Here is a 25,476-nt window from a genome sequence, read left to right on the forward strand (position 1 = left end):
AGCCAATGGAGTCTGGGGGGTTAACCAAAACCATCCAGCACCCAGAATGTGCTATAGTCCTCACAGTCACCACAGCGGCGGCAGCAGCACCATCCTTCCTTAGAGCTGTCCCCTTAGGAATCCAGTTCCCTCAACTCAGTCATAAGGAACCTGAAGGCTGGGGGAGGGTAACTCTCCAGACATTGGAGGCAAGTGTCCTAGTCCCAAGAGAGTGTCAGATGTAGATGATTCCCATAGAGAAGAGGGGAAAGGGACAGGGGCCTCTCAGCAGGACAGGACTCATAAAACCCCATCTTTGGGGGGCTGGAGAGATGGCTCAGTGGTTAAGAGCATTGCCTGTTCTTCCAAAGGTCATGAGTTCAATTCCCGGCAACCACATGGTGGCTCACAACCATCTGTAATGAGGTCTGCTCTGCTGCCCTCTTCTGGTCTGCAAACACACACAGACAGAATATTGCATACCAAATAAATAAATAAATATTTAAAAAAAAAAAACATCTTTGTCTTATCTACTCCAGCATGGCTGCCACAGACAGAGTCCTGCCAACATAGCACTTAACAAACACTTTGCTTCTGGCACCGACCCTCCTGACTCTGAAGCACCACTCCTAGGTGGAAGATCCTGTTATGGTACCTGCTTTATAGACAAGTGGCATCAATGGGAGAGACACTTCTAGATGAAGCCCTTCCCTAGGATGAACAGAAGCCTATTCCTGTCCTCGGTGGACAGATACCTTGAGCAGGGAGCATGCTTGACTGGAGGAAGCCATGTGAATGGGGATGTTTGTTACTGCAGCTTCTGCTAGCCTATGCTGACTGATGCAACCACTCTGCCATTTCTTTCCCCCATGGAACTCAAGAGTTGAGAAGATAAATGAGTCCGGACCATCTCATCCTCTTTTTAGCTCCCAAAGAAAACACTGGTTGAGCTCAAAATGAGAAGAAATGCCGTCTACTCCTACATCCTATTTCTTTCTTTTAATCTTTATTTTATTTTCTGTATATGGATGTTTTTCCTGCATGTGTGTATATGTACCATTTGTGTGCCTGGGGCCTTCAGAGATCAGAAATCAGAAGAGAGTATCAGGGCCCCTGGAACTGGAGTCACAGACGCTGTGAGCCACCATTTGGATGCTGGGAATTGAACTCACATCCTCTTATGGAAGAGCACCCAGCATGCTCAATCACTGAGCCAACTCTCCAGCCCCCCTACATCCTATTTCTATGTGAACTAAAAGTGAAGACCCATACGAAGAGGTCATCAGGGATATCCAGGACCCTTAGCCCAGATCTTCCTCTCAATCTCTCTGGGTCACTCCTCTGTGTCTTTCTCCTCATTTGTTACCTGTTTGAGGCATCTTCCCCTCCTCTATCTTCCTCCCATCTCTCTCTCTCTCTCTCTCTCTCTCCCTCCCTCCCTCCTTCCCTCCCTCCCTCCCTTCCTCCTTCTCTCCTTCCCTCCCTCTCAAAAAAGTCATTCCTTCCACAAGCTCAACCCAGACCAGGGACTCCTGACTGTAGATGAGGGACTCTTCTCAGCTGAGACAGAAAAACTGAAGAAGGATTAGAACTCTCCCCTGAGAAAATATATGGTTTTCCTCAGAGCCCAAAAACATAAATGTTTGGGCATCAAAACCAAATCCCTTGCCACCTACCCTGGGTACCTCACACAAGCACAACCCAGAAGTGACAGATAACAGCATCCTTGCCACCCCCATTAGACATGAGATGAATTTCCTTCTCCCTTCACCCTGGCTTCCAGTCTGAGAATCTGCTTCCATGCCCTGGTCCCCAGTCCTAACTCCCATTAGCTAATGGCCAAGAAGTCAGAGGACAGCAAGTGGAGGGCACCGGGTCAGCTTGGCTTCCTGGCTCTTCAGCTCTTCAGGAGCAGAGGCCACCCCGCCCTGCTACTGGAACTTGTTTCAGAAAGTGGTGTCTTGGAACCCTCTGGGAGAATTTGGACACTGCTCTGTGCAGCATAGACAAAAACAAAGTCCTACACCCACCCCCATCCAAGAGGTGCTGGGACCTGGGCACAGGGGCTCAGAGCTCGGGCCAAAGAACTAATGGGACTCCTGGATGCTCCAACTGTGGTGTGAGCCAGGGCCAAGCTGACTGGCTCCACACCAACCCAGAGGGGGGTGGAGGCGGCTTCAAGGAGGAGGGCAGCAGGGGCCAGACAGCTCTCCACCACAACCCAGGATTCTCACTTCTCCCTACCCAGAAAACTGAGCCGGGATGTCCAGCTGCATGGAACACAGAAAGTTCCATCCTACACATGATGGGTTGAGCCATCCCCTCTGGGCCACAGGCTTCACAGTGCAGTGGCTGAAGAAAGAATCGGTTACGGCAAAGGAAAGCCACTGAGGCAGGTCCTGCATAAAGAGAAGATCAGGATCCAGACACACAAAGGGGGATACATGTGGACACAGGGTAATGGCAGAGTCTACACGCTGAGAGGACAGGCCTCAGGGACACCAGCCCTGGCCTCAAAATCCAGAACCATGAGAGCAAATGTCTGTCCATTAGGGCCCACCTGTGGTGCCTTCAGATGGTTACCCAAGACAGCTAGGACCAGAGACCCCCAGGAAGAAGTCTCTGAGATGGCAGGTACTTCTCTCCCTGGCCATTGTCCCTGGACAGAGCCTACTTCCAATACGGGCTTCCTTCTTTTTTCTCTCTTCCCTCACTGCCTCCTCCTCCCATCCTAAGCACAGATGAACCATGTGTTCCCCACAACCAAGGTGACAAGCAGTCTAAGCAGTCCCGTTTCCTCCTCTTAACCATTAGACACACACACACACACACACACACACATACACACACACACAGTCCTTTACCCTCTGGGTCCCAGGATAGAGAGCCTCCCAGGGAAAGGCCCCCAGACGAGGACAGGACTGGAACACAATCCGTGCTCAAGCTTTGGGCTAGCCTTGGTGGTCTCCAGGCCCAGTGGGAATGCAGCCCAGGGCCAGGCCACAAGACACACACACAGTCAGAGCACAAGGCAGCCATTTCCCGGCAACTGTTCTACCCTAGGCCGTCAGGCCAGGCAGGGAAGGGGACAGCAAACCCCTAATCTGCCCCTCTACGGGCAAAGGGCCAGCTTCTCTGCCTGCATATAGTAGCCCCTCTGTCCTGATAAGACCAGCTGACCTTGTTACTGGCCCAAGGTTCTGCCAGCTCCATCCCCTGCTGGGGAAGCACATCATGGAGTGAGGGCTGCAGAGCCAGCCAGGGCCTCCCTCATCTGTCCTGCCTGTCCTCTGAACCTGATACTCCAGGTTCTCCTCAGACCCTAGCTCTGTTCCTCTTCCTTCCCTCGAGCTGGCTCCATCCATCCTTCCAACCCTTAATTATTCTACCTTTGATTCTCTTGGCACGTTAGCGCTCACGAAATATTTTACACTTATCACTGCATCGACTCTGTACCAGGGAGAAATGGCGAGGCATTAAAAATTCCTTCAAATTGCCAAGAGTTCTTGTTAAAAATACAAACTTCACCAGTAGGGAAACAAGGAGGCTGATGGTGGCAGCTGCGGAGACAATTCATTCGTTCCTCTGTTCCACCCCACACCCAGGCCCCTCAGCCACTCAGAAGATGGGAACTGGGTGTGGGGGACAAGGATCAGAGTGGGAGAAGAAGGCCCCCTGAGAGGGTACAAGGGCAAACCACCAAGCTGGCAGTGCCACGCATAAATGCACTCCCGTGGAACCCCTGAATTCTAATCTAGCCTCCCTCCTCCGGTCTGTCTGACATCTGCTCATGGCTGCAGCATGGCTTCCAGGTCAGAGCCCTACAGGATGCCTGGGCAAGGGTGACAGAGGAGAGCGAAGTGGAGGGACAGGTGAGAGTCCCAGGCCATGTTCTCCCTCCTTGGTACCACTCCATCACCAGAGCAAGCCTCAGCTGGCTTTGGTGTAGAGAGTGGTTGTCGCTGGTGTCCTTGAGAGAGCACAGCCTGGGTCTGAGGAGCAAGTCATGGTCCCACCTTCCAGAAGACCTCAGTTACCCCAATTCTGACACAGATGCAGGAGACCCTCCAACCTGCCCTAACAATCTGCCTTCCTGTGGCTGAATCAGAAAACAAGCCAAGGGCCAAACCCAAGGTGGCATTGCAAGGCTTTGTGCTCAATCTAGCAAGCTCATTTTCAGAGACTCTGCCCCTCAACCTCCTACATATTCCAAGAGCCAAACAAACCAATGGACCGGCCACAGAACTCTCCAGAGCACACCTGACTGCAGCTGAGCAGGAAATACGCTGTGTTTTCAGGCACGTCAAGTAGGCACAGACACCGTACCTGCTCTACAGCTTTTTTTTCTCCCTTTTGCATCTTGAAACGCCACATTGAGTTCTCAGATATTTTTGCTGGATCCTTATATATACTATTAGGTCCCCAGATACTTCATCTACATATCCCTGCTCTGGCCTCTACAAATACAGACACAGCCTGGAGACACCTGAGGGCAGGTTCCAAAGAGACGGAACAGGTACTTCCAGCTGCACTTATAGCCGCCCCTTCTACAAAGACCCAGAGAACCAAGGTTCCACAGGCCAGGGCTGCTCAGTTTGGTGCCAGCCTGGCACTCATGGGCCACCTACCCTCCATGCCATCCTCACGATGTCCATTGAAGTTGTCGTAGGAATCCCATCGGATGAGGGGGTCCGAGGTGTTATAGTCTACAGATACACTAGGCCCGTTCTCCAGGTGTTCCATGCCTGTGGGGAGCCAGCAGGGGACAGAGGGGACAGGAGGAAAGAGATGAGCAACTAGTGAAGCAAAAGACCAGTGAGCTCCTCTATGGGCCATCCCCCAGGAACCGTTTGCTATCTTGAATGTCTAGGGTGGGACAATGACTTGGGTTACCTGAAGAATCTAGGAGTTAGGGCCAGGTTATAGGGGCAGATTAACACAGGGCACTGATAAAGAAAGAACCTCCCCCCACACACACACCCTAGAGAAAGAGCATGCCTGCACCCACTGGGTGGCTACTCCTATAATATCTATAGTCCTAGAGCAGGAGCAAGGGTTGGAGAAGGGATAGGGGACAGGCTTGTCCTGGACTACCTGTAAGAAATCACAGGCAGGACATTGAGAGGACACAGCCTGGAAAAGGTCATCGCAGGTGTGCCCCTGCCCCCACTTAAGATGCTCCCTATTCCAGACAGACAGCCATAAGAACAGGCCAGTCTCTTTTGCAACCTCAGAGTCAATACAGCCAGTTGCCAGGCCATCCAGGGTAGCCTATCGTCCTGGCCTGGCAGTCCTTTCTTTAGTCTACTCAAGGTCTCTCTGCCAGTAACCTAACTTCATCTCCTCCCATTCTGTTCTCAAATAAGATAAAGAGCAACTGGTCTCCATATTTAGAGTCAAGAGGAAGAAAGGTTATTATTAAACTGGCCTTCAGGTTGAGCCACTTTGGTTCATAAATACCCACAATCCACCCAACAGCTCGGAATGTGCCCTGGCTGTCCCTTCCATCTGCCAAGGCTCTCAGTCTCTGAATATAACAAGATGGTGACCTGCAGGGACCAGAACAGTTTCGTCAACTCAGCGCCTCACTGTCTGCATTTATTTTTGTTATATTGAAGTTAAGGAGCTGGATCAGGTTTAGCTGGAAGTCCACTCTGACGCCCTGGTCCTGTACCTTGACCCACCTCTAAAGTACCATCATGTTTGTAGAGCTGACCAGTGGGAGGATGCTGCGAGTGAGGTGGGCACAGGCAAGGCTGCAGGGAAAGGGCTAGAACATCGTCTGTACCTTGAATTTTCTCTGGCCCATAGGAAAATACAAACTCCACTTTGCCGTAATCAGGAAATCGATCATCTAAAAGAGAAAGAAAGGAGAAAATGGGTCCCATATCCCTAAAGAGAAAAGTTTCTTATAGAAAAGAATGCAGCCATGTGTGTATATATGGTTAATAATATGATACATATAATCTTTTACACAGAGGAAGTTGCATGAACATAGGGAAAAAATATTTTGAGACAGGTTCTCAGGTAGTCCAGGCTGGCCCCAAACTCACTATGTCGTTAAGGATAGACTTCAACCATTTGCCCTCCAACTCTTGAGTGTTGAAATCATAGGTGCAGGGGATCAAGCCTAGGGCTTCACACTAGGCCAGCACATGACCAACAGAGGAATAGACCCAGCCCAGTCACACGTCTGGAACTGCAGGCCACAGCCTCACCAGAGCTCCACTTCGTGAGGCAAGCCCAACCCTTTGAGTTCCGACTACGTTAGTCCACCTTCAAGGCTCTACATCACAGTCTGTATTTGCAGCACTATTTCCAGAAATCAGGTCTAAGTAAAGCCTGCTTGCCTCGCTGCTATGACAGGGAATTATTTGTCTCCTGTTACTCCCCCTCTTTTTTTTTCCTACAGGGTCACGCTAGGGTTTGAACTCTCTCCTGCCTCAGCCTCCTGAGCACCAGGTTTACAGACATACTCTTCCACACCCAGCCTCCTTTCTTCTTAAATCTGGGTAGGTTGTTATTTATTCCACTGATTCCCTCCAATACTGTGCTGTGACGGGGAAGTGTCCAGCCCATTGTGAGCGATACCACCCCTGAGAAGATGGTCCTGGGTTCTATAAAAAAGCAGGCTGAGCAAGCCATGGGGAACAAGTCAGTAAGCAGCACTTCTTCATGACCTCTGCATCAGCTCCTGCCTCTAATTTCCTGCCGTTTTGGAGTTCTTGTCCTGACTTCCTTCCATGATGAACAGTGATGTGGAAGTGTAAGCCAAATAAACCTTCTCCTCCCTAAACTGCCTTGGTCGTGGTGTTTGATGACAACACTAGTCACCCTAACTAGGACAGATACTGTGGCTACGTTTCTGTTTGTAGGTCTGTCAGTTCTCAGTGGTCCTCCGTGACTGCTTTTTCTATCACTCGGCAATGAGCCAAGGAAATTATAAGGCAATGTCCTACTTGCTCTTCGTATAACCAAACTCCACATCCTGCAGGAAGTAACCCAAAGGACACTCAAAAAAATGAAATTTGGCAAATGGATGTGTTTCATTTTATAGAGTTTGAAAACTTAAAATATGTACACCATACTATAGCTACAAAGTATTTCAATAGGCAACTGCCTTGAGTTCTGAAAAGGCTGATTCTGTAATTATACATTTCTTAGACATTATGGTCATGATGGGGATACCTGTACAAATTAAGACTGACAATGCTCCAGTATATGTCTCTAGTAAAATGAAAATAGTTTTTCTGCATATTACAACATAAAGCATATTATAAGTTTACCACAAAATTTTACAGAGCAAACAGTTATAGAAAGATCTAATCACACTCTAAAAAGCTATGCTTAATAAACAGAAAGGGGTAATAAAGGCCCCCAGAGATATATTGTGCAATTTATTAATTTTAAATTTCTTAAATGAGACGCACAGAGGCGCAGCGTCGGCATTACCAGACGCACAGAGGCGCAGCGGCGGCGGCGCCAGACGCACAGAGGCGCAGCGGCGGCGGCGCCAGACGCACAGAGGCGCAGCGGCGGCGGCGCCAGACGCACAGAGGCGCAGCGGCGGCGGCAGCACGGCAGCGGCACCAGACGCGGCTGAGCGGCGGCCAGACCCAAGCGGCTGGGACAGGCTTGCAATAAGGAGAGCAGATCGCCCTACTACAATTGAATCAAAGAGGTAGGATCGCCCTACTACAATTGAATCAAAGAGGTAGGCCTTTGGTTGGCCAGGTCACTGGCACAAGGGGAGCCTGGTCCTGTCCTGAAGATCCTTCGGAGGGGTGAGAGGGTTCTTGGCCTGCAGCAGGAACCACAAAAGAGAGTGAGGGCATTTTGTAAGCGGAGCCCTTGGCCAGCAGGGAAACCTGATCCGGTTTCTAAAGGATCCATTGGATAGGATCAATAGGAGGAGATGGGCAGGCGCCAAGGCAAGAACTCACCCAATAATCCGAAAAACAACATGAAAACATCAGAACCCAATGATCTTACAACAGAAGTATTTGAACAACCTAACACAGAAGAAGTGGAAAAAATCGACTTTATGAAGATAATAGAGTCCCTTAAACAACATGTAAAAAATGCCCTTATAGAAATGGATGAGAAGTATAATAAAAAGTTTGAAGAAATGAGTAAATATGTACATGATACCCTGGGAAACCAAGAAAAAACCATCAAACAGGTAATGGAAACAGTTCAAGAATTGAAAACTGAAATGAAGGCAAAGAAGAAAATACAAACTGAGGACCAGCTGGATATGGAAAATCTAGGCCAACGAGCAGAGTCTACAGAAACAAGCATAATCAATAGAATACAAGAGCTAGAAGAAAGACTCTCAGATGCTGAGGACACCATAGAGAAAATAAACGAACAGATCGAAGAAAACAGCAAAGCCAACAAATTCTCAACACAAAACATTCAGGAACTATGGGACACAATAAAAAAACCAAACCTAAGAATAATAGGAATAGAAGAAGGAGAAGAGTCACAGCTCAAAGGCTCAGAAAATATTTTCAACAAAATTATGGAAGAAAACTTTCCCAACTTAAAGAAAGATATTCATTTAAATATTCAAGAAGCATACAGAACACCAAACAGACTGGATCAAAGAAAAACATCTCCTCGCCATATAATAATCAAAACACAAAATATACAGGTTAAAGAAAGAATATTAAGAGCTGCAAAAGAAAAAGGGCAAGTAACTTATAAAGGTAAACCGATCAGACTTACACCTGACTTCTCGATGGAAACTATGAAGCCAGAAGGTCCTGGATAGAGGTTCTGCAGAAGCTAAGAGACCATGGATGCAAACCCAAACTACTATACCCAGCCAAGCTATCGTTCACTATCAACGGAGAAAACAAGACATTCCAGGATAAGAACAAATTTAAACAATACGTAGCCACAAATCCAGCCCTACAGAAAGTAATAGAAGGAAAATCGCAACCCAAGGAATCCAACACTGCCAACACTGCCTACAATAACCCAGGCATCTAATGACCCTTCACGAGCACATCTCAAAGAAAGGAGACACACAATCTCTACTACCAAAAGCAATAAGAATAACCGGAGTAAACAACCACTGGTCATTAATATCACTTAATATTAATGGGCTCAATTCACCTATAAAAAGGCACAGGCTAAAAGATTGGATACGAAAACAGGATCCAACATTCTGCTGTTTGCAAGAAACACATCTCAACCACAAAGACAGGCACCTACTCAGAGTAAAGGGTTGGGAAAAGGTGTTTCAAGCAAATGGTCCTAAGAAAAAAGCAGGTGTGGCCATACTAATTTCTAACAAAACTGACTTCAAACTAAAATCAATCAGAAGAGACCAAGACGGTCACTTTATACTCATAACAGGCACAATTCATCAGGAGGACGTCTCAATCCTGAATATATACGCCCCCAATATAAAAGCACCTACTTATGTAAAAGAAATATTACTAGAACTCAAGGCAGACATCAAACCACACACACTAGTAGTAGGAGACTTCAACACACCTCTCTCTCCAAGGGACAGGTCAATCAGACAGAAACCTAATAGAGAATTAAGAGAATTATTGGAGGTAATGAAGCAAATGGACTTAACAGACATCTATAGAACATTCCACCCAAATAGGAAAGAATATACCTTCTTCTCTACAGCTCATGGAACCTTCTCAAAAATTGACCACATACTCGGAAACAAAGGAAACCTCCACAGATACAAAAAAATATCAGTGTCCACCTGTGTCTTATCAGATCATCACGGATTAAAGTTAGAAGGCAACAACCACGCTGCCCCCAAAAAACCGACAAACTCATGGAAACTGAACAGTCAACTACTGAACCACACCTGGGTCAAGGAAGAAATCAAGAAAGAAATTAAAGTCTTCCTTGAATTTAATGAAAATAAAGGGACAACATACTCAAACCTATGGGACACAATGAAAGCAGTGCTAAGAGGAAAGTTCATAGCACTAAGTGCCCACTTAAAGAAAACGGAGAATGCATACATTGGGGACTTAAAAACACACCTGAAAGCTCTAGGAAAAAAAAGAAGCAGACGCGCCCAGGAGAAGTAGAAGACTGGAAATAATAAAACTGAGGGCTGAAATCAACAAAATAGAAACACAGAAAACAGTCCAAAGAATCAATGAAACAAAAAGCTGGTTCTTGGAGAAAATCAACAAGATCGACAAACCCCTATCCAAACTAATTAAACGACAGAGAGAGAACACGCAAATAAATAAGATCAGAAATGAAAAGGGGGACATAACCACAGACACAGAGGAAATTCAGAGAATCATTAGATCTTACTACAAAAGCCTGTATGCCACAAAACTGGAAAATACAAAAGAAATGGACATTTTTTTAAATAAGTATCATATACCAAAGCTAAACCAAGACCAGGTGAATGATCTAAATAGACCGGTTTCTCGCGAAGAATTAGAAATGGTTATCAAAAATCTCCCTTCGAAAAAAAGCCCAGGACCAGATGGTTTCAATGCAGAATTCTACCAGAACTTCCAAGAAGAATTAATACCTATACTCCTTAAGGTATTTCACAATATAGAATCAGAAGAGTCATTGCCAAATTCCTTTTATGAAGCTACAGTTACCCTGATACCAAAACCACAAAAAGACCCAACCAAGAAAGAGAATTACAGACCGATCTCACTCATGAACATCGACGCAAAAATCTTCAATAAAATACTGGCAAACCGAATCCAAGAACACATAAGAAAAATTATCCATTATGATCAAGTAGGCTTCATCCCAGAGATGCAGGGCTGGTTCAACATACGCAAATCTATCAATGTAATCCACCATATAAATAAACTGAAAGAAAAAAACCATATGATCATTTCACTAGATGCGGAAAAAGCATTCGACAAAATTCAACACCCCTTTATGATAAAGGTCTTGGAGAGAATAGGGATACAAGGGTCCTACCTAAATATAATAAAAGCTATTTACAGCAAGCCAACAGCTAACATTAAATTAAACGGAGAAAAACTCAAAGCCATCCCACTAAAATCAGGAACACGACAAGGATGTCCACTCTCGCCATACCTCTTCAATATAGTGCTTGAAATTCTAGCAATAGCAATAAGACAACATAAGGAGATCAAGGGGATTCGTATTGGAAAGGAAGAAGTTAAGCTTTCGTTATTTGCAGATGATATGATAGTGTACATAAGCGACCCCAAAAATTCTACCAAAGAACTCCTACAGCTGATAAACAGCTTTAGTAACGTAGCAGGATACAAGATCAACTCCAAAAAATCAGTTGCCTTCCTATACACCAAGGATAAGGAAGCAGAGAGGGAAATCAGAGAAGCATCACCTTTCACGATAGCCACAAATAGCATAAAATACCTTGGGGTAACCCTGACCAAGGAAGTGAAAGATCTACTGGACAAGAACTATAAGTCTTTGAAGAAAGAAATTGAAGAAGACACCAGAAAATGGAAAGACCTCCCTTGCTCTTAGATTGGGAGGACCAACATAGTAAAAATGGCAATTCTACCAAAAGCAATCTATAGATTCAATGCAATCCCCATCAAAATCCCATCAAAATTCTTCACAGATCTGGAGAAGACAATAATCAACTTTATATGGAAAAACAAAAAACCCAGGATAGCCAAAACAATCTTATACAATAAAGGTTTGTCTGGAGGCATTACCATCCCTGACTTCAAACTCTATTACAGAGCTACAGTATTGAAAACAGCTTGGTATTGGCATAAAAACAGAGAAGTCGACCAATGGAATCGAATAGAAGACCCTGACATTAACCCACAAACCTATGAACACCTGATCTTCGATAAAGGAGCTAAAAGTATACAATGGAAAAAAGAGAGCATCTTCAACAAATGGTGCTGGCAAAACTGGATGTCAATCTGTAGAAGAATGAAAATAGATCCATATCTATCACCATGCACAAAACTCAAATCCAAATGGATTAAAGACCTCAATATCAGTCCGAACACACTGAACCTGATAGAAGAGAAAGTGGGAAGTACTCTACAGCACATGGGCACAGGAGACCACTTCCTATGTATAACCCCAGCAGCACAGACACTAAGGGCATCATTGAATAAATGGGACTTCCTGTGGCTGAGAAGCTTCTGTAAAGCAAAGGACACTGTCACTAAGACAAAAAGACAACCCACTGACTGGGAGAAGATCTTCACCAACCCTGCAACTGACAAAGGTTTGATCTCCAAAATATATAAAGAACTCAAGAAACTAGACCGTAAAAGGCTAATCAACCCAATTATAAAATGGGGCACTGATCTGAACAGAGAATTCTCAACAGAAGAACTTCAAATGGCCAAAAGACACTTAAGGTCATGCTCAACTTCCTTAGCGATCAGGGAAATGCAAATCAAGACAACTTTAAGATACCACCTTACACCTGTCAGAATGGCTAAAATAAAAAACACCAATGATAGCCTTTGCTGGAGAGGTTGTGGAGAAAGGGGTACACTCACCCATTGCTGGTGGGAATGCAAACTTGTGCAACCACTCTGGAAAGCAGTGTTTCGGTTTCTCAGGAAATTCGGGATCAACCTACCCCTGGATCCAGCAATACCACTCTTGGGAATATACCCAAGAGAGGCCCTATCATACAACAAAAGTATATGCTCAACTATGTTCATGGCAGCATTGTTTGTAATAGCCAGAACCTGGAAACAACCTAGATGCCCTTCAACAGAAGAATGGATGAAGAAAGTATGGAATATATACATATTAGAGTATTACTCAGCAGTAAAAAACAAGGACTTCTTGAATTTTGCATACAAATGGATGGAAATAGAAAACACTATCCTGAGTGAGGTAAGCCAGACCCAAAAAGAGGAACATGGGATGTACTCACTCATATTTGGTTTCTAGCCATAAATAAAGGACATTGAGCCTATAATTCATGTTCCTAGAGAAGCTAAATAAGGTGAATCCAAAGACAAACACATAGGCATCCTCAGGAATATTAACCTTCATCAGGCAATGAAAGGAGACAGAGACAGAGACCCACACGGGAGCACCAGACAGAAATCTCAAGGTCCAAATCAGGAGCAGAAGGAGACGGAGCACGAGCAAGGAACTCAGGACCACGAGGGGTGCACCCACACACTAAGACAATGGGGATGTTCTATTGGGATCTCACCAAGGCCAGCTGGCCTAGGTCTGAAAAAGCATGGGATAAATCCGGACTAGCTGAACATAGCGGACAATGAGGAATACTGAGAATTCAAGAACAATTGCAGTGGGTTTTTGATCCTACTCCACGTACTGGCTTTGTGGGAGCCTAGGCAGTTTGAATGCTCACCTTACGAGACCTGGATAGAGGTGGGCAGTCCTTGGGCTTCCCACAGGTCAGGGAACCCTGATTGCTCTTCGAGCAGATGAGGGGGGGGGGACTTGATCGGGGGAGGGGGAGGGAAATGGGAAGCGGTTGTGGGGACGAGGCAGAAATCCTTAATAAATAAATAAATTAAAAAAAAATAAATAAAAAAAAATAAAAAAAAAATAAATTTCTTAAATGCCACTGAGAAAGGAATGACAGTTGTGGTGAGACATTGGACAAGAGAAAAAAAAACTGCTGAATTAAATCAGCCTATGTACTTCAAGGATGGATTGACCTCAGAATGGACATGTATTAAACTGGGGAAGAGGTTTTTCTTTTGTTTCCACAGGAGAAGGAAAGTTATGGATACCATCAAAATTGATAAAGATTAGATTCAAACAGGAGACACCTCTTGATTAAAAGAGACGATAGTTCATCAATCACTGTGGCCATTCAATCTAAACTAACTTATAAGACTAACAAATGCTTTCCATTTGATCAGATATAACCTGCCAAAAAGGAAAATTCCCAATGTTAGGGTTGGGGCAGAGTTTTATTTTTGTCTGTCCAGGAGAATGAAGGCATCCAATTAAGGAATCTGAAGACCACTGGACAAGGCAGACATCTGAAGAAAAAGGACGAATCATCCAGAGGAAATGTCTCAAGAAGAGTAAATTGGCCTAATGGTATATCACAGGATATAATTTCCAACAGGATAAAATTTCATAAATCTTCCCAAATGCTTGTTTCTGCTGTTGTCTACAGACATATAAGATAAATGATCTTCTTATAGTCCCAGTGCGATTAAAAATTCAAACTGGCTTGGGAATTGGAGCATGGCTCTCTCCTTCTCTAAACCCAAGTGTGCTTCTTAAAGAAAAATCTAAAATCTCTGTCTCATGTCAGGAGAACTACCTGGTATGGAATAGAAGAAAAGCCAATTATAAAGGACTATTCTATCATCACTAATCTCATAATCCTTTGGTTTTATTTTGACTTTTGAAAGCTTTTCTTAAGGTATAAATATTATCTTAGAGTTTGTAAGATATATATATATATATATATATATACACATATATATATTTTAAAAAAACTTTCTGTCATGATATTAGTGATCATATTGAGTACTAACTAATTCTAGAAAAAGGCTTCATCTAGCTTTCTGTACATGATTTCAGGTTTGAGTCGCTATCAGGTAACTAGGAATTAAGTTTGTATACTCTGGATGTACCTAACAAAAGGTCCTTTAACCTTTCCAAGATCTGCCGCATCTGACACATAAAACATTTAAGTTTTCAGCATTGAACCATGGCTATTCCTAACAGTGACCTCTGAAGTCTCTAAAAGGATGATGGGACCCCACAACAACAATTCCACATGGATGGGTAACACCACTAAGCTGACAAACACCACCCAAAGATCAGCTTTGGATGCAAACTGCTCGGGACAATTTCAAGGTGGCTAGCTGAGGTGGTCCAGCCTCAGGCACTACTCCAGCCAGGATTTCAGATAGACCCTACACTTGCCCATTACACAGAGACTGGCAACAAATGATACAGCTAGATCTCCCAGACTTGACCATTATCTCAATTCTCTCAGGGTCCCCTAGAGATGCTGTTGCCCCTCCCCCCATCCCAGATAACAAGAAAAATCTAGAGAACATAATGCCCACATTCCCAAGAGGTGAGGTAGATAATTTTGGGTCATTCAGTGGATTGTGGCTATTTATCACCGCTTAGAGGGGTTCATTACGAGTTGTTATCGGTAATGGCCAAGAAAAAAAGCTGAACAAAGGAGATTAGACCAGGGATCTTGTTCTGAAAACAAAAGGAGAGAATATAGAAATGATGGGATAAAGGGGTGAATTACCGAATCTACTCTTAAACCAAAAAAGTAACCACTAGCCTTAAATGTTTTACATTGGTGTGGATTTATGTATATTGATACAAATTTAAGGTTAGTTTTGTTATACTGTATATATGTTTCTATTCTTGTTTAAGATATTTTTGTATATTTATACAAATTTAAAGTTATTTTTGTTAGAACACACTGTACATATGTTTCTATTCTTGTTTAAAGTATTGTACCTATGCAGCTCATTTAACAGAGTAATGTGCATTTCTAGTCCTTGAAAGTTATTATTACAAACTATCTAGGATAATAAAGAAATGCATGTTAGTAGTTAGTTAGTAGTTATTACAATCAAATTTGTAATCATGTTAGGTATGTTTTCAAGGTCACACAGGTGGACTTCGAACACTTCATAGGCCTACAGAATATGGCATTTAAGATGTTTTAATAATATAAGATTATTTATGACAATGAGACATATCTGTTCCTGGCAACACTAATCTACTTCAGAGAAGATGATGGGCATCTAAGAAACTCCATATGGAGTTTGCTTTCTTGGCAGCAAAAGTTAGCCACTGGGCAAGAAAATGCCCTTGCCTTGACTGCTGACAGTTTGCTGTTCTAACTGGACAAGCAGGACACAAAAGAAAGTAACAAACTTTTCCAAGACAAAGTGAAACAGTTCTTCAAAATTCCTGCTTCACAGAAACATCTGTCGGGTCATCTAGGCCTGTAGGCTGAAGATGGATGCCCAGAGTTGCAGAAGAACCTTGGGTGAGTGTCCAGGCAGCCAGCTGTTTCTGTCAATTCTATAGTTTTGGAAGTTGTCTGTTCTGCACTTTCTGTTTACACAAGTAACATTATATCCTTCTTGGGTCACTGATGAATGGAAGGCTAGATAGTTATAGTTTTCATTGTTACCAAATTCAGAAAAGTAACTCATAAAAGAGATGTAAAGTGTATCAGGTTGAGAGACATAAAAGGATAGTTTTGGGTTAGTAATACAAGTTAGGATAGACAGTGAATTAGGTACCAAACTTTGGACTCACCAAAATAGGATAGATAATAAAGTATTTTTTCTGAATTTGCCAAATGCAAATGGACTGGACATTATGAATGTAATTCTTCCCTGGTAACTGTTCCTATTGTACATAGTCTTAATGCTAGAGTTAAAACCTTCTCTTTTAATTTAGACAAAAGTGAGAAATATATGATATTTTGATTACATTCTGACAATAAAATTTATTGTGAATTAGGAGGTGGAGCTAGCTGCTAGTTGACCAAAATTAATCATAGAGGTTTTGGAAGACTGAGGACAGACAGACAGATAGAAAGTAGTAATAAGGCAGGATTTAAAGAGGATCTCAATTCTTTTGGATGGAGGAACAGAAGAGATAGGAGGTCAATGGTTGCTTCTCTGCCACTTCTCTGATCATTCAGGTTCTTACCCTGATATCTGACTCCCAATTTTTTATTGATAAAGAATATTTAAATAAATGTAACACTTGAGCCATGCAAGAGGGAAATGGGAGCCCCTTCCTTCTGTGTGTCTCCTCAACCTCTTCTTGACTTTGCCAGCTCCACCTTCCTCTCCCCTCAAGACTGATTCTATCTGTCCTGAAACCAATAGCATGCTGCTCCTCCTGTCTTGGATGCAAAGAGAGCTCTCATATAATATCCTTTCCCACCACATGGGTCAGAGTATACAGGAGAACCACCCCTCCATGAGCTGGCCCCTCCAGGCTTTCTGCCTGATCCTAGGCTGTTCAGGATCACCACCCCACTACCTGTAGGAAGAGGTCTCAACAAAGATCACATCTGTTCTGTGTGATATGACCTGCTATGCATGTGTTCATCTCTATGCACACCAATTCGTAATTGTTTGTATACCTCCCATGAGACTGTGGACTCTCAGAGGCTTTCGCTTTGTATCTCCATGATCTAGACCATGTTTGTCATGTATTAACACACAAGTGATGCTTGATGTGTGGGTGTGTAGGTGGGTGGACAGGTGAGTGGGTATACTAACAGGTGGGTATGAATTATGATATGGGATTCCCCGATGTATGCTGTGAATATGTTTTATTGCAATTGGTTAATAAAAAAGCTGCTTTAGGTCAATGGCTTAACAGAGTAAAGCCAGGCAGAAAATCCAAACAGAGATGTAGAGAGTAGTTGGAGTGAGGAGACACATATAGCTGCCGAAGGAGATAGATGCCCCGGAACCTTACCAGTAAACCATGAGCCTCATGGTAAAATATAAGATAATAGGAATGGGTTAATTTAAGATATAAGAGTCAGCCAGGAATATCTTTAAGTCATTGGCCAAGCAGTGTGGTAATTAATAAAGTTTCTGTGTGGTTATTTCAGGTCTGGGCAGCTAGGAAATGAATGAACAGCCTCTGCCTACAAATGTATGATGGATGTACACACGCATTAGCAGGTGAGTAACTGTGTGGATGGATGGATGGATGGATGGATGGATGGATGGACGGACAGACAGACCAATGGGTAGATAACACCACAAAAGTGCAGGCGGATGGATGAAAGATGGTGTGTTAACAGGTGGTTAATGGAAGAAATGTGCAGATGGGTGTATGCATGAATAGAGACATTAATATGGAATACACATACACGCACGCATGCACACACGCACACGTGCATGCACACACGGACGCACTCCAGTCCTGGAGGTGATTTGGCAGAGCCTTAAGTGGATAGAAGACCCCAGCCTCCCTGACCACAGTTCTTCCTCCTCATTGCCACCATCCCTACATGCACCCTTCCTGAGGGATGCTTGTTTTCTACTGCAGCTGTCTCCTCAAGATTTTTTAGCTTTACCCAAACAGAGACCACATCATGTTTCACTTTGACTCCAGCACTTAATATCGAGCCCAATATTAAGATACTGTGAATGCCAGAACTCTAACACACATTGGTCACGTGGAACAAGGGAGCAAGCAGGACAAGAAGGAGACACTCTGGAGCAATCACTGGAGAAGAGTGAGGGGCACAAAACAGCCCAGGGGTTGTTGGGGTGCAGGGATGGACTGAGAGGAATTGATCTTGATCTCTATTATAACACGAACTCCAAGACCACCCAAGTCCTGCCATGATTCTCCTTCCGTTTCCTCAAACTGGTGTCATGAGCCCCCTGAGACTTGACAAACCACATGGCTCAGGAGAGACGGCCCCTGCATCCACCACGTCATTCCACACTGGACTCCTCCCTGTACAGGAGCCCCATCTTGCCCATCAGGGAGCCCACCTTTGAAGGCTTCATCCAGGTCTTCCTTCCCAAAAACAACCCCCAAGTCATGGATGGCACAGGTGTGGAACTGCACCCGGAAGATGACATCACGAGCCGGGCTCCGGAACTTCTTGTGATAACACTTCAGCTGCATGGGGAGGGGCAAAGAGTGAAAGGTCAGGCCAGAGGGGTTCTCCTACCTCACTCCATTAACTGAGTCCCAAGGCTCACCCCAAACTCAAGAGAGAGAGATCACCAATACCAAACAAGATCTCAAAGCTCTTTGGGAAACTTCCAGAACAGAAGAAGAGGGGAACAGTCTGGAATTGTGGGGAGTGTCTTGTCACCGGTTTAGAGCTAGAAGGCCACAGTGCACACTGAGTGGCAGTTCCCTGAGGCTGCCCCAGAGCAAACGAGGAAGCTAGGAATTGAATGTCCACTCTGAGGGAGGAAGGAAGACTAAGACCACTGAGGCTGGGAGAGCATACGGACACCCACAACAGTTGGAAACTCAGTAACTCCCCGGAGTAGCTGCATGTCCCGTGTCCCTGGGGCAGGGTGGGAGCAGGACAAGAGAAGGGACCCTTGAGGAGGAGGGTGGAGCTCACCAAGATGTCCCCCTTTAGGAGCAGCCCTGGTTCAATGGTGATACAGATGCTGGCCTGGCTGTCTCCGGGGATGTTGCTGAGGGAGAGAGGGGATGAAGGAGAGAGAGTTCACTGAGGAAGCAGGCTCCCTTCTCCCTTCCTCCTGCCCCACCCCCACCCTCCCTCACACAGACTACTTACTAAATGCCAGATGTGTACACAGGCTGCATGGCTTGGTAGATGCGCAGAAACGGCCGGCACCCTATCAGAGAGGGGGAGGTGTGAGCTAAGAAGTAGAAACGGTTGAGGAGATGAGGGACCTAGGGAGGGGAGAGGAGGAAAAGAGGAAGAGAAAAAGGAGGCAGCAAGAACAGGAAGAAAGACTAACTTCGTTCCTAAGGTATTAGGCAAAAACTGCCTCGCCCAGTGTCTTCTGCCACTAGGCATGGTCAGGTGTCAGCCCCACGTTGAGGAGGAGTAGGGTTGAGCTCTGCCAAGAGCCCCACACAAGTCCAGATGACACCACAGCATAACATAACGGCTTACCACCCAAGGCTACCAAGAAGGAAATAGAGGCTGGAGGGAAGGGATGGGACAGGTACCTCCTTTAGACTCAAAGTTGGGGATGCCGTGCATGATGACATGGTGCAAGAACAAGGGCTTGTTGTTCATTTTGATGGAGCCAGAGAGGAGGCCGCTGAAGTAGTGCACATACCTGCACAGGAATAGGGTAGCATCAGGGAAGGGCCTGGGGAGTCCTCCAACCACCCACCCACTCAGCCACACACTCAGCCACCCATCCATCCATCCATCCATCTACTGACCCACCTATCCATCCATCCACCCACCTACCCATCCATCCACCACCCACCCACCTACCCATCCATCCACCCCCCTACCCTTCAATACACACATCCATCTACCTATCCATCTACCCACACACCTACCTACCCACTTGCCTATCTATCCACCCACCCACCAATCCACAACGTCCATTTACCCAGCCACCCGCTCACCCAGCCACCCACCCACCCACCTACTACCCATCCACTTGCCTATCTACCCACCCACCACCAATCCACACATCCATCCACCCACCCATTCACTCGTCCACGTATTTATGTATCCTTCTATCCATTCACTCTTTCTTCAAGCACCCCACCCTAGGCTTCCATCTACCCTCACCCTCATGACACGTGCACCCCTCAGGCCACACAGCAGCTGAGTTTTCCTAGCCAGTGCAGTCCTACAGACGTGCAGGGAGGACCCAGGGAGAAAAACAACCAGAAAACTAGCTGTGCCTACAGCCTACTTGGCATCCTCTAGCACCCCCTGGTGGTGAACATGAGCATCTCTTTCCTTCCTCACTCCCAACCCAGGCATCACACCACCATCCCTGGCAGAGATAATTTCTCGGCTTACAACTGCATAAAGCAAGCTGCCCAACCAAACACCCCTAAGAGCCTGACTGGGTCAAACCCAGTTTATGACTGTTCTCACTTCAAACTTACACTAGGCCCTGGTTCTGCCACACACACCCAGGCACACAGCAAACAGTAAATGCTTAATAATATTACAGTGGTTTTTTTTTTGTTGTTTTTTCTGTTTTTGTTTTGTTTTTCGAGACAGGGTTCCTCTGTGTAGTTTTGGTGCCTGTCCTGGAACTAGCTCTTGTAGACCAGGCTGGCCTCGAACTCACAGAGATCTGCCTGCCTCTGCCTCCTGAGTACTCGGATTAAAGGCGTGTGCCACCACCACCAGCTACGTTGCTTATTTTACTTCCCACCGAATGTATGGAGTTTTCTATATTAACTTCTTTACTTGGGATCTGAGATAACTAACTTCCAACAAGCATCCTGTCTCTAGGCTGGTTTATAGTTGGGTTTTTAGTTTGCTTCTTTTGGGGGGTTTTGTTTATGTTTCTGGGGCGAGGGAGTGGGGGTCTCCCGCATGTTAACCACTCAACACATGAAGCTACAACACCAGCCCCAGCCATCTCCAGTTCTTTTAATAAAGATCTCGCTGGTAGAATGGAAGGACCGAGCCATCCCCTTTCTTTCCAGACAGAGAGGAACAATCAGGTCCTGGAGGAGTTGTGACACACAGCAAAATCACACAAATCAGGGGATGGGAGAGAGGAAGCATCTCCCGAACCAGTTCTCTGGTGCTGGTGGTTGATGTTTCCTCCTATCTGATTCACTAGAGAACCAGGTTGAATGAGACAAACCAATGAAATGCAGCCCGGGACTCTAAAGAGTCAATGGCTCCCCAGGAGGATGAGACTCCAATTATGACACCAGTATAACCCCCCCCCCCCATTCCCTTGGCCCTCCTCCAGGCCGGGTCCCTGAGCCTGGGTGGGGCCACTTCAGCCTCCCCTAGCAAGATAATCTGATGGGCATTGCCAGCTCCTATTCAGGGCCCTACCCACCCCCACCCCCCCACCCCACCCAGGCCCGTTACTCAAACCGGAAACCTGGAATGGCAGGTTCCCATCAGATCTCCTGACCAGGCCAACAGGATGTGTCTGTGTTCTGGGGACAATGAGTCCGAGGGCGGGTGACAATGAGCTACAGGCAAAGCCCCTCCTGCTCAGTCATTGCTCTTCCCCCTCCAACTGCCAGGTCCCCTGTGAGGAACACTGACAAGAAGGCAGAGGAGATTGGCAGGGAGCATTATTCCTGAAACCAACAGCTGCACTTTCTCATGTGTGTGGACGGTGTGGCCTGCCCCCACCCACCAAATGCAGTGGCCCGTGGGAGCCGGGGGCAGATGCTGATAACACCCGCAAAGTCATGTGACAATTTCATGGCTTGTAGGCATGTGAGGAATCCCTTGAACTTCTCTCTTTGACTAGAGGAGCCTAGGTCTCCGCTGCTCAGCGTCGTGGCCACTGCTCAGCCCACCTTCTCCAGTCCACAGTGGGACAGAATAATGCACCACATTCCTATTAGGAAGTAGACTCTAATCTTCAGGGTCAAAGGTGACAGAGACCATGTTGTCACGTGTGCACACCAGAATGCCAGGAGCTGGGGCATGGCTTGTACTGCTTCCTCCTGTGAACGCTGAGGGCTTCTAGGAGGCTATCAGTCAGTGCAGCTGCACTGCAGGAGGCGCTGGGCTCCTGGGTACCCAGTGAGTACACTTTTATCTGGGCTTCTAACTACAAAGGCAGAAATGGTCCCCAGCAGTGACAGCTGACCCAGTCCAGATACGCAAGGTGGGGAAGACGTGGGTGTATGTTGGGGATCCTCAATTTGAAGAGGCAGGAAGGGCCCTTGCAATCTATAACTAATTTCCTAGAAGCTACAGAAGCCTCCAGGCTTCCTGCCTGCTGCGTCCAGATCCCCAGCCTTGGCTGGGCCCCCACCTTCACCCTGCTCACCCAGACCTTCCCCCGTCATGTGTCACTTTGAACCAGCCCCGTGCCTGCCCATCGCTCTGGTTTGAACTTCTTCCAGAAACACCTGTTCACCTCTGCAACGATCTTCTCTTTGGAAGCATGCAGCTGCTGACAAGAAACTTGCCCACGCACGCCCTTGTATGACAGATTTAGTGCCCTGTCCTTGGTGCGAGAACGAGGCTAAGCCAGCACAGACAGCAGGCCCACAGCTCACAGCCACAACAGGGTTCTGCTCTCTAGGTCTCCGGCCTAGGCTAGGGCTTGTCGTGGCTATCCCCATGACCAGGTGACCTCAACCACTCCCCGCTCTGTGGATCACGTTTCATCCATGGGCAGACCCCTGCAAGGCACCAGACACCACCCTGGCCCCAAGTTCCTAGCCCTGCACACATATCTAACTCAGCTGCCACTCACTGTGGCCCCCTGGCTCTATCCCCACCCTGACCTCAGGCTTCTCGTCTGTAGAAGAAGGGTGCCCCAGTCATCACCTCTGCTCCAGTTAGGACTTCACAATCACCCCATACACATACACACACCCGCTCCCATCCCCCCACCCGAGACGCCAGGCCGTCTCTATGAAAAAAGCCAGTTTCCTACACATTCCCTACGGTTCACTCTCAATGTAGCAGAGCTCCCCAGCTCGGGTCTTCTCTCTTGCACCTCCCTTATCTCTCCTGTTTTTCTTCCCCCTCCTCTGTTCCCTCTGTCTCTCTTCCTTCCCTCGACTCTGTCCCCCCTCTCTGTGTCCCTCCGTTTCTGTCTCTCTGTATCCTATCTCTATCTCTGTCTCTGTCTCCCTCTCCCCTCTTCATGCTTCCTGCCACATCTCTTCTGGATGGTCACTTGCTTGAGGCCTGTCCCCCTCAACAGACCCACAGGTCCCTCAGGCAGAGCGACTCTGCCCTGTTAGCCTGGATGTCCCAGTGCCCACAGATACAGCAGAGTTCCTCAGTTTTGGTGATGGATAACTCCATCTGGTCCTGTTTCCTGTTAGGCTATTATTAGACACTCCAGTGAGAACATGTGGCTGGGGCCCTTAGAAGAATACTATAAATTCTCCCAAGAGAAGGCGCCCCCTTATGGTGCTATCTAAGACATCCGAGGACAGGCATCAGGGACATCAGTGTCATGTGGACACATTCACACACAGACGTCACCCTGCCTCCAGGGACAAGGAGAGCATGTGTCTTCTTACACAGGCACCTGCTCCTCCAGAGCTATGCCACCACAGACTGTCTTTTGCTAAAGGCCCCAGAAGCTAACTGACACCCCAAATTGTGGGCACCACCATGCCCATGCCACTACAGTCTTAATGTCTGTGCTTAGGGTACCCTCAGTTAAACAGATATCCATCATCTGAGAGTGCACAAGGCCCGCATCCACCACAGGGAGAGCACACCCTGAGCCTGGAATCCTGGCACTCACCTCCTCTGGGATGGCTGGCCAATGGGCACAATCTTATCCTCATAGAATCTCTTCATTGCAAACCGGTCCAGAGCCTGGTCAGCACTGTGGAGAGACACAGGCAATCAGAGAAGCCCACTCCCACACCTAAGGGCCCTTTGTCCCCTCACTCAGGTGTTGCAGAACATTCCTTTACACTGTTTGAAGTTATTTCACTGTGATTGCTTTAAATAAGAGCTAAATTGCCAATAGATAGACAGGATTTCCAGGGCAGAGAGAACGCTTGGAAGAAGAAGGGTGGAGTCACAAGGAATCTCCAGTCAGATGTGAAGGAAGCAGAAAGGCAGCATGGGAGGAGTAAAGGTAATGAAGTCACGAGGCAGAGAGTAAATTAATAGAAACGGGTTTATCTAAGTTATAAGAGTTAATTAGAAATAAGCCTAAGCTATAGGCCAAGCTTTCATAATTAATAAGAAGTCTCCATGTGGTTATCTGAGAGCTGGCTGGAGGAACGGAAAAAGTCCAACTACACTCAGACTCCCCTAGACTTGCACAGCCCCCAGAAAACCCTGGTTTCTGTAGAACGACAAACTGCTCCTCCACCATGCAGCACTCGCCGTGGGGGTGGATCTGGAGGTCTCTTATGCTCAAGATACCTCCCAGTGTCTCAGTTTACTTCCTGTTGCCTACAGATCAAAGATGTAGAGTTTTCAGCTCCTTTTCCAGCACCATGTCTTTCTGAATGCCACTATGTCCCACCATGATTATAGTGGACTGAACCTCTGAACTTTAAGTCGTCCAATTAAATATTTTCCTTTTGATGAATTGCCGTGGTCATGGCATCTCTTCACAGCAATAGAAACTGTAATTAAGATACTCAAGCATCTCTAATCTGTATGGCGTAGCTCTCAGTCAAGCCGCTTGGGCACCCATCTCTAGACTACTACTAATTGCTAATTACGTAAATCCTTTCCATAAAACCTCATTCCCCTCATCAAATAAGGCTTAAAGGAGATCAAATGAGGTGACACCCATTAAGAGCCTGGCAGCCATGGGTGCCAACTCAGCAGACACAAGGCTGGGCTGGTTTCTGACACCCTCCACACAACACTACACCCATGCTCTGAGCATGTAGAGATTATTCTGCACTCCAGTAACTTCCCACCATGCTTACAGCAAATTCAAAGCTCTCACTAAGGCCAGCGAGGCCATGCTCTCTGTTACTGACTGTCCCAAGCCTTTTCTAACTCTATACTCAGCAGATACTTTGCTCATACCCATACTTCTTCTCCAAAAACTACAGCAATCCTCCAGGCCCCTATAGCCACAGGTCCCCCTGGCCACATACCACTTCTGGCTTCTATGTTTCCATAGCCACAGTTATGAATGCTGCTAACAAACCTGCTTAGTATTTAAAGCCCTCCAGGACAGTACTCCGGCTGAGCCCTCTGCATCCTTCTAAGTACCATATAACGTGGTCCCAGACATAGCAACTTCTGGACAGCCATACTGGATGAAGGAGCCTTCTGTCTCTGTCCTATGTTGGGTCAGGATGGGATCTTCCCACTGGCTGCTTCCTACTTTTTCTCCCAAACACCAAGGCCAAAAGAAAACCCTGCCACCCTGCGACTTGGGATAACTTCCAGATTGATCTCTGGGTTCA

General features: G+C 46.3%; 1 protein-coding gene across 14 annotated transcripts in view; it reads right to left on the reverse strand.

The window, feature by feature from the left end:
* The window catches only part of Tns1 (tensin 1), a 229,143-nt gene that overhangs the window by 67,447 nt on the left and 136,220 nt on the right, over positions 1–25,476 (reverse strand). For all 14 annotated transcript variants that reach the window (XM_041650703.1, XM_041650702.1, XM_041650701.1 and 11 more), the window contains 7 exons: positions 23,835–23,918; positions 19,609–19,721; positions 19,208–19,268; positions 19,028–19,103; positions 18,438–18,567; positions 5,768–5,833; positions 4,608–4,724 (listed from right to left, as the gene is read on the reverse strand). In XM_041650703.1, coding sequence (XP_041506637.1) covers positions 4,608–4,724; positions 5,768–5,833; positions 18,438–18,567; positions 19,028–19,103; positions 19,208–19,268; positions 19,609–19,721; positions 23,835–23,918 — 647 coding nt within the window. The remainder of the gene's footprint in view (positions 1–4,607; positions 4,725–5,767; positions 5,834–18,437; positions 18,568–19,027; positions 19,104–19,207; positions 19,269–19,608; positions 19,722–23,834; positions 23,919–25,476) is intronic.

This window comes from Microtus oregoni, unplaced genomic scaffold (genome assembly GCF_018167655.1).
Source record: "Microtus oregoni isolate MIOR12 unplaced genomic scaffold, Mior012 000004F_ref0000308, whole genome shotgun sequence".
NCBI lineage: Eukaryota > Metazoa > Chordata > Mammalia > Rodentia > Cricetidae > Microtus > Microtus oregoni.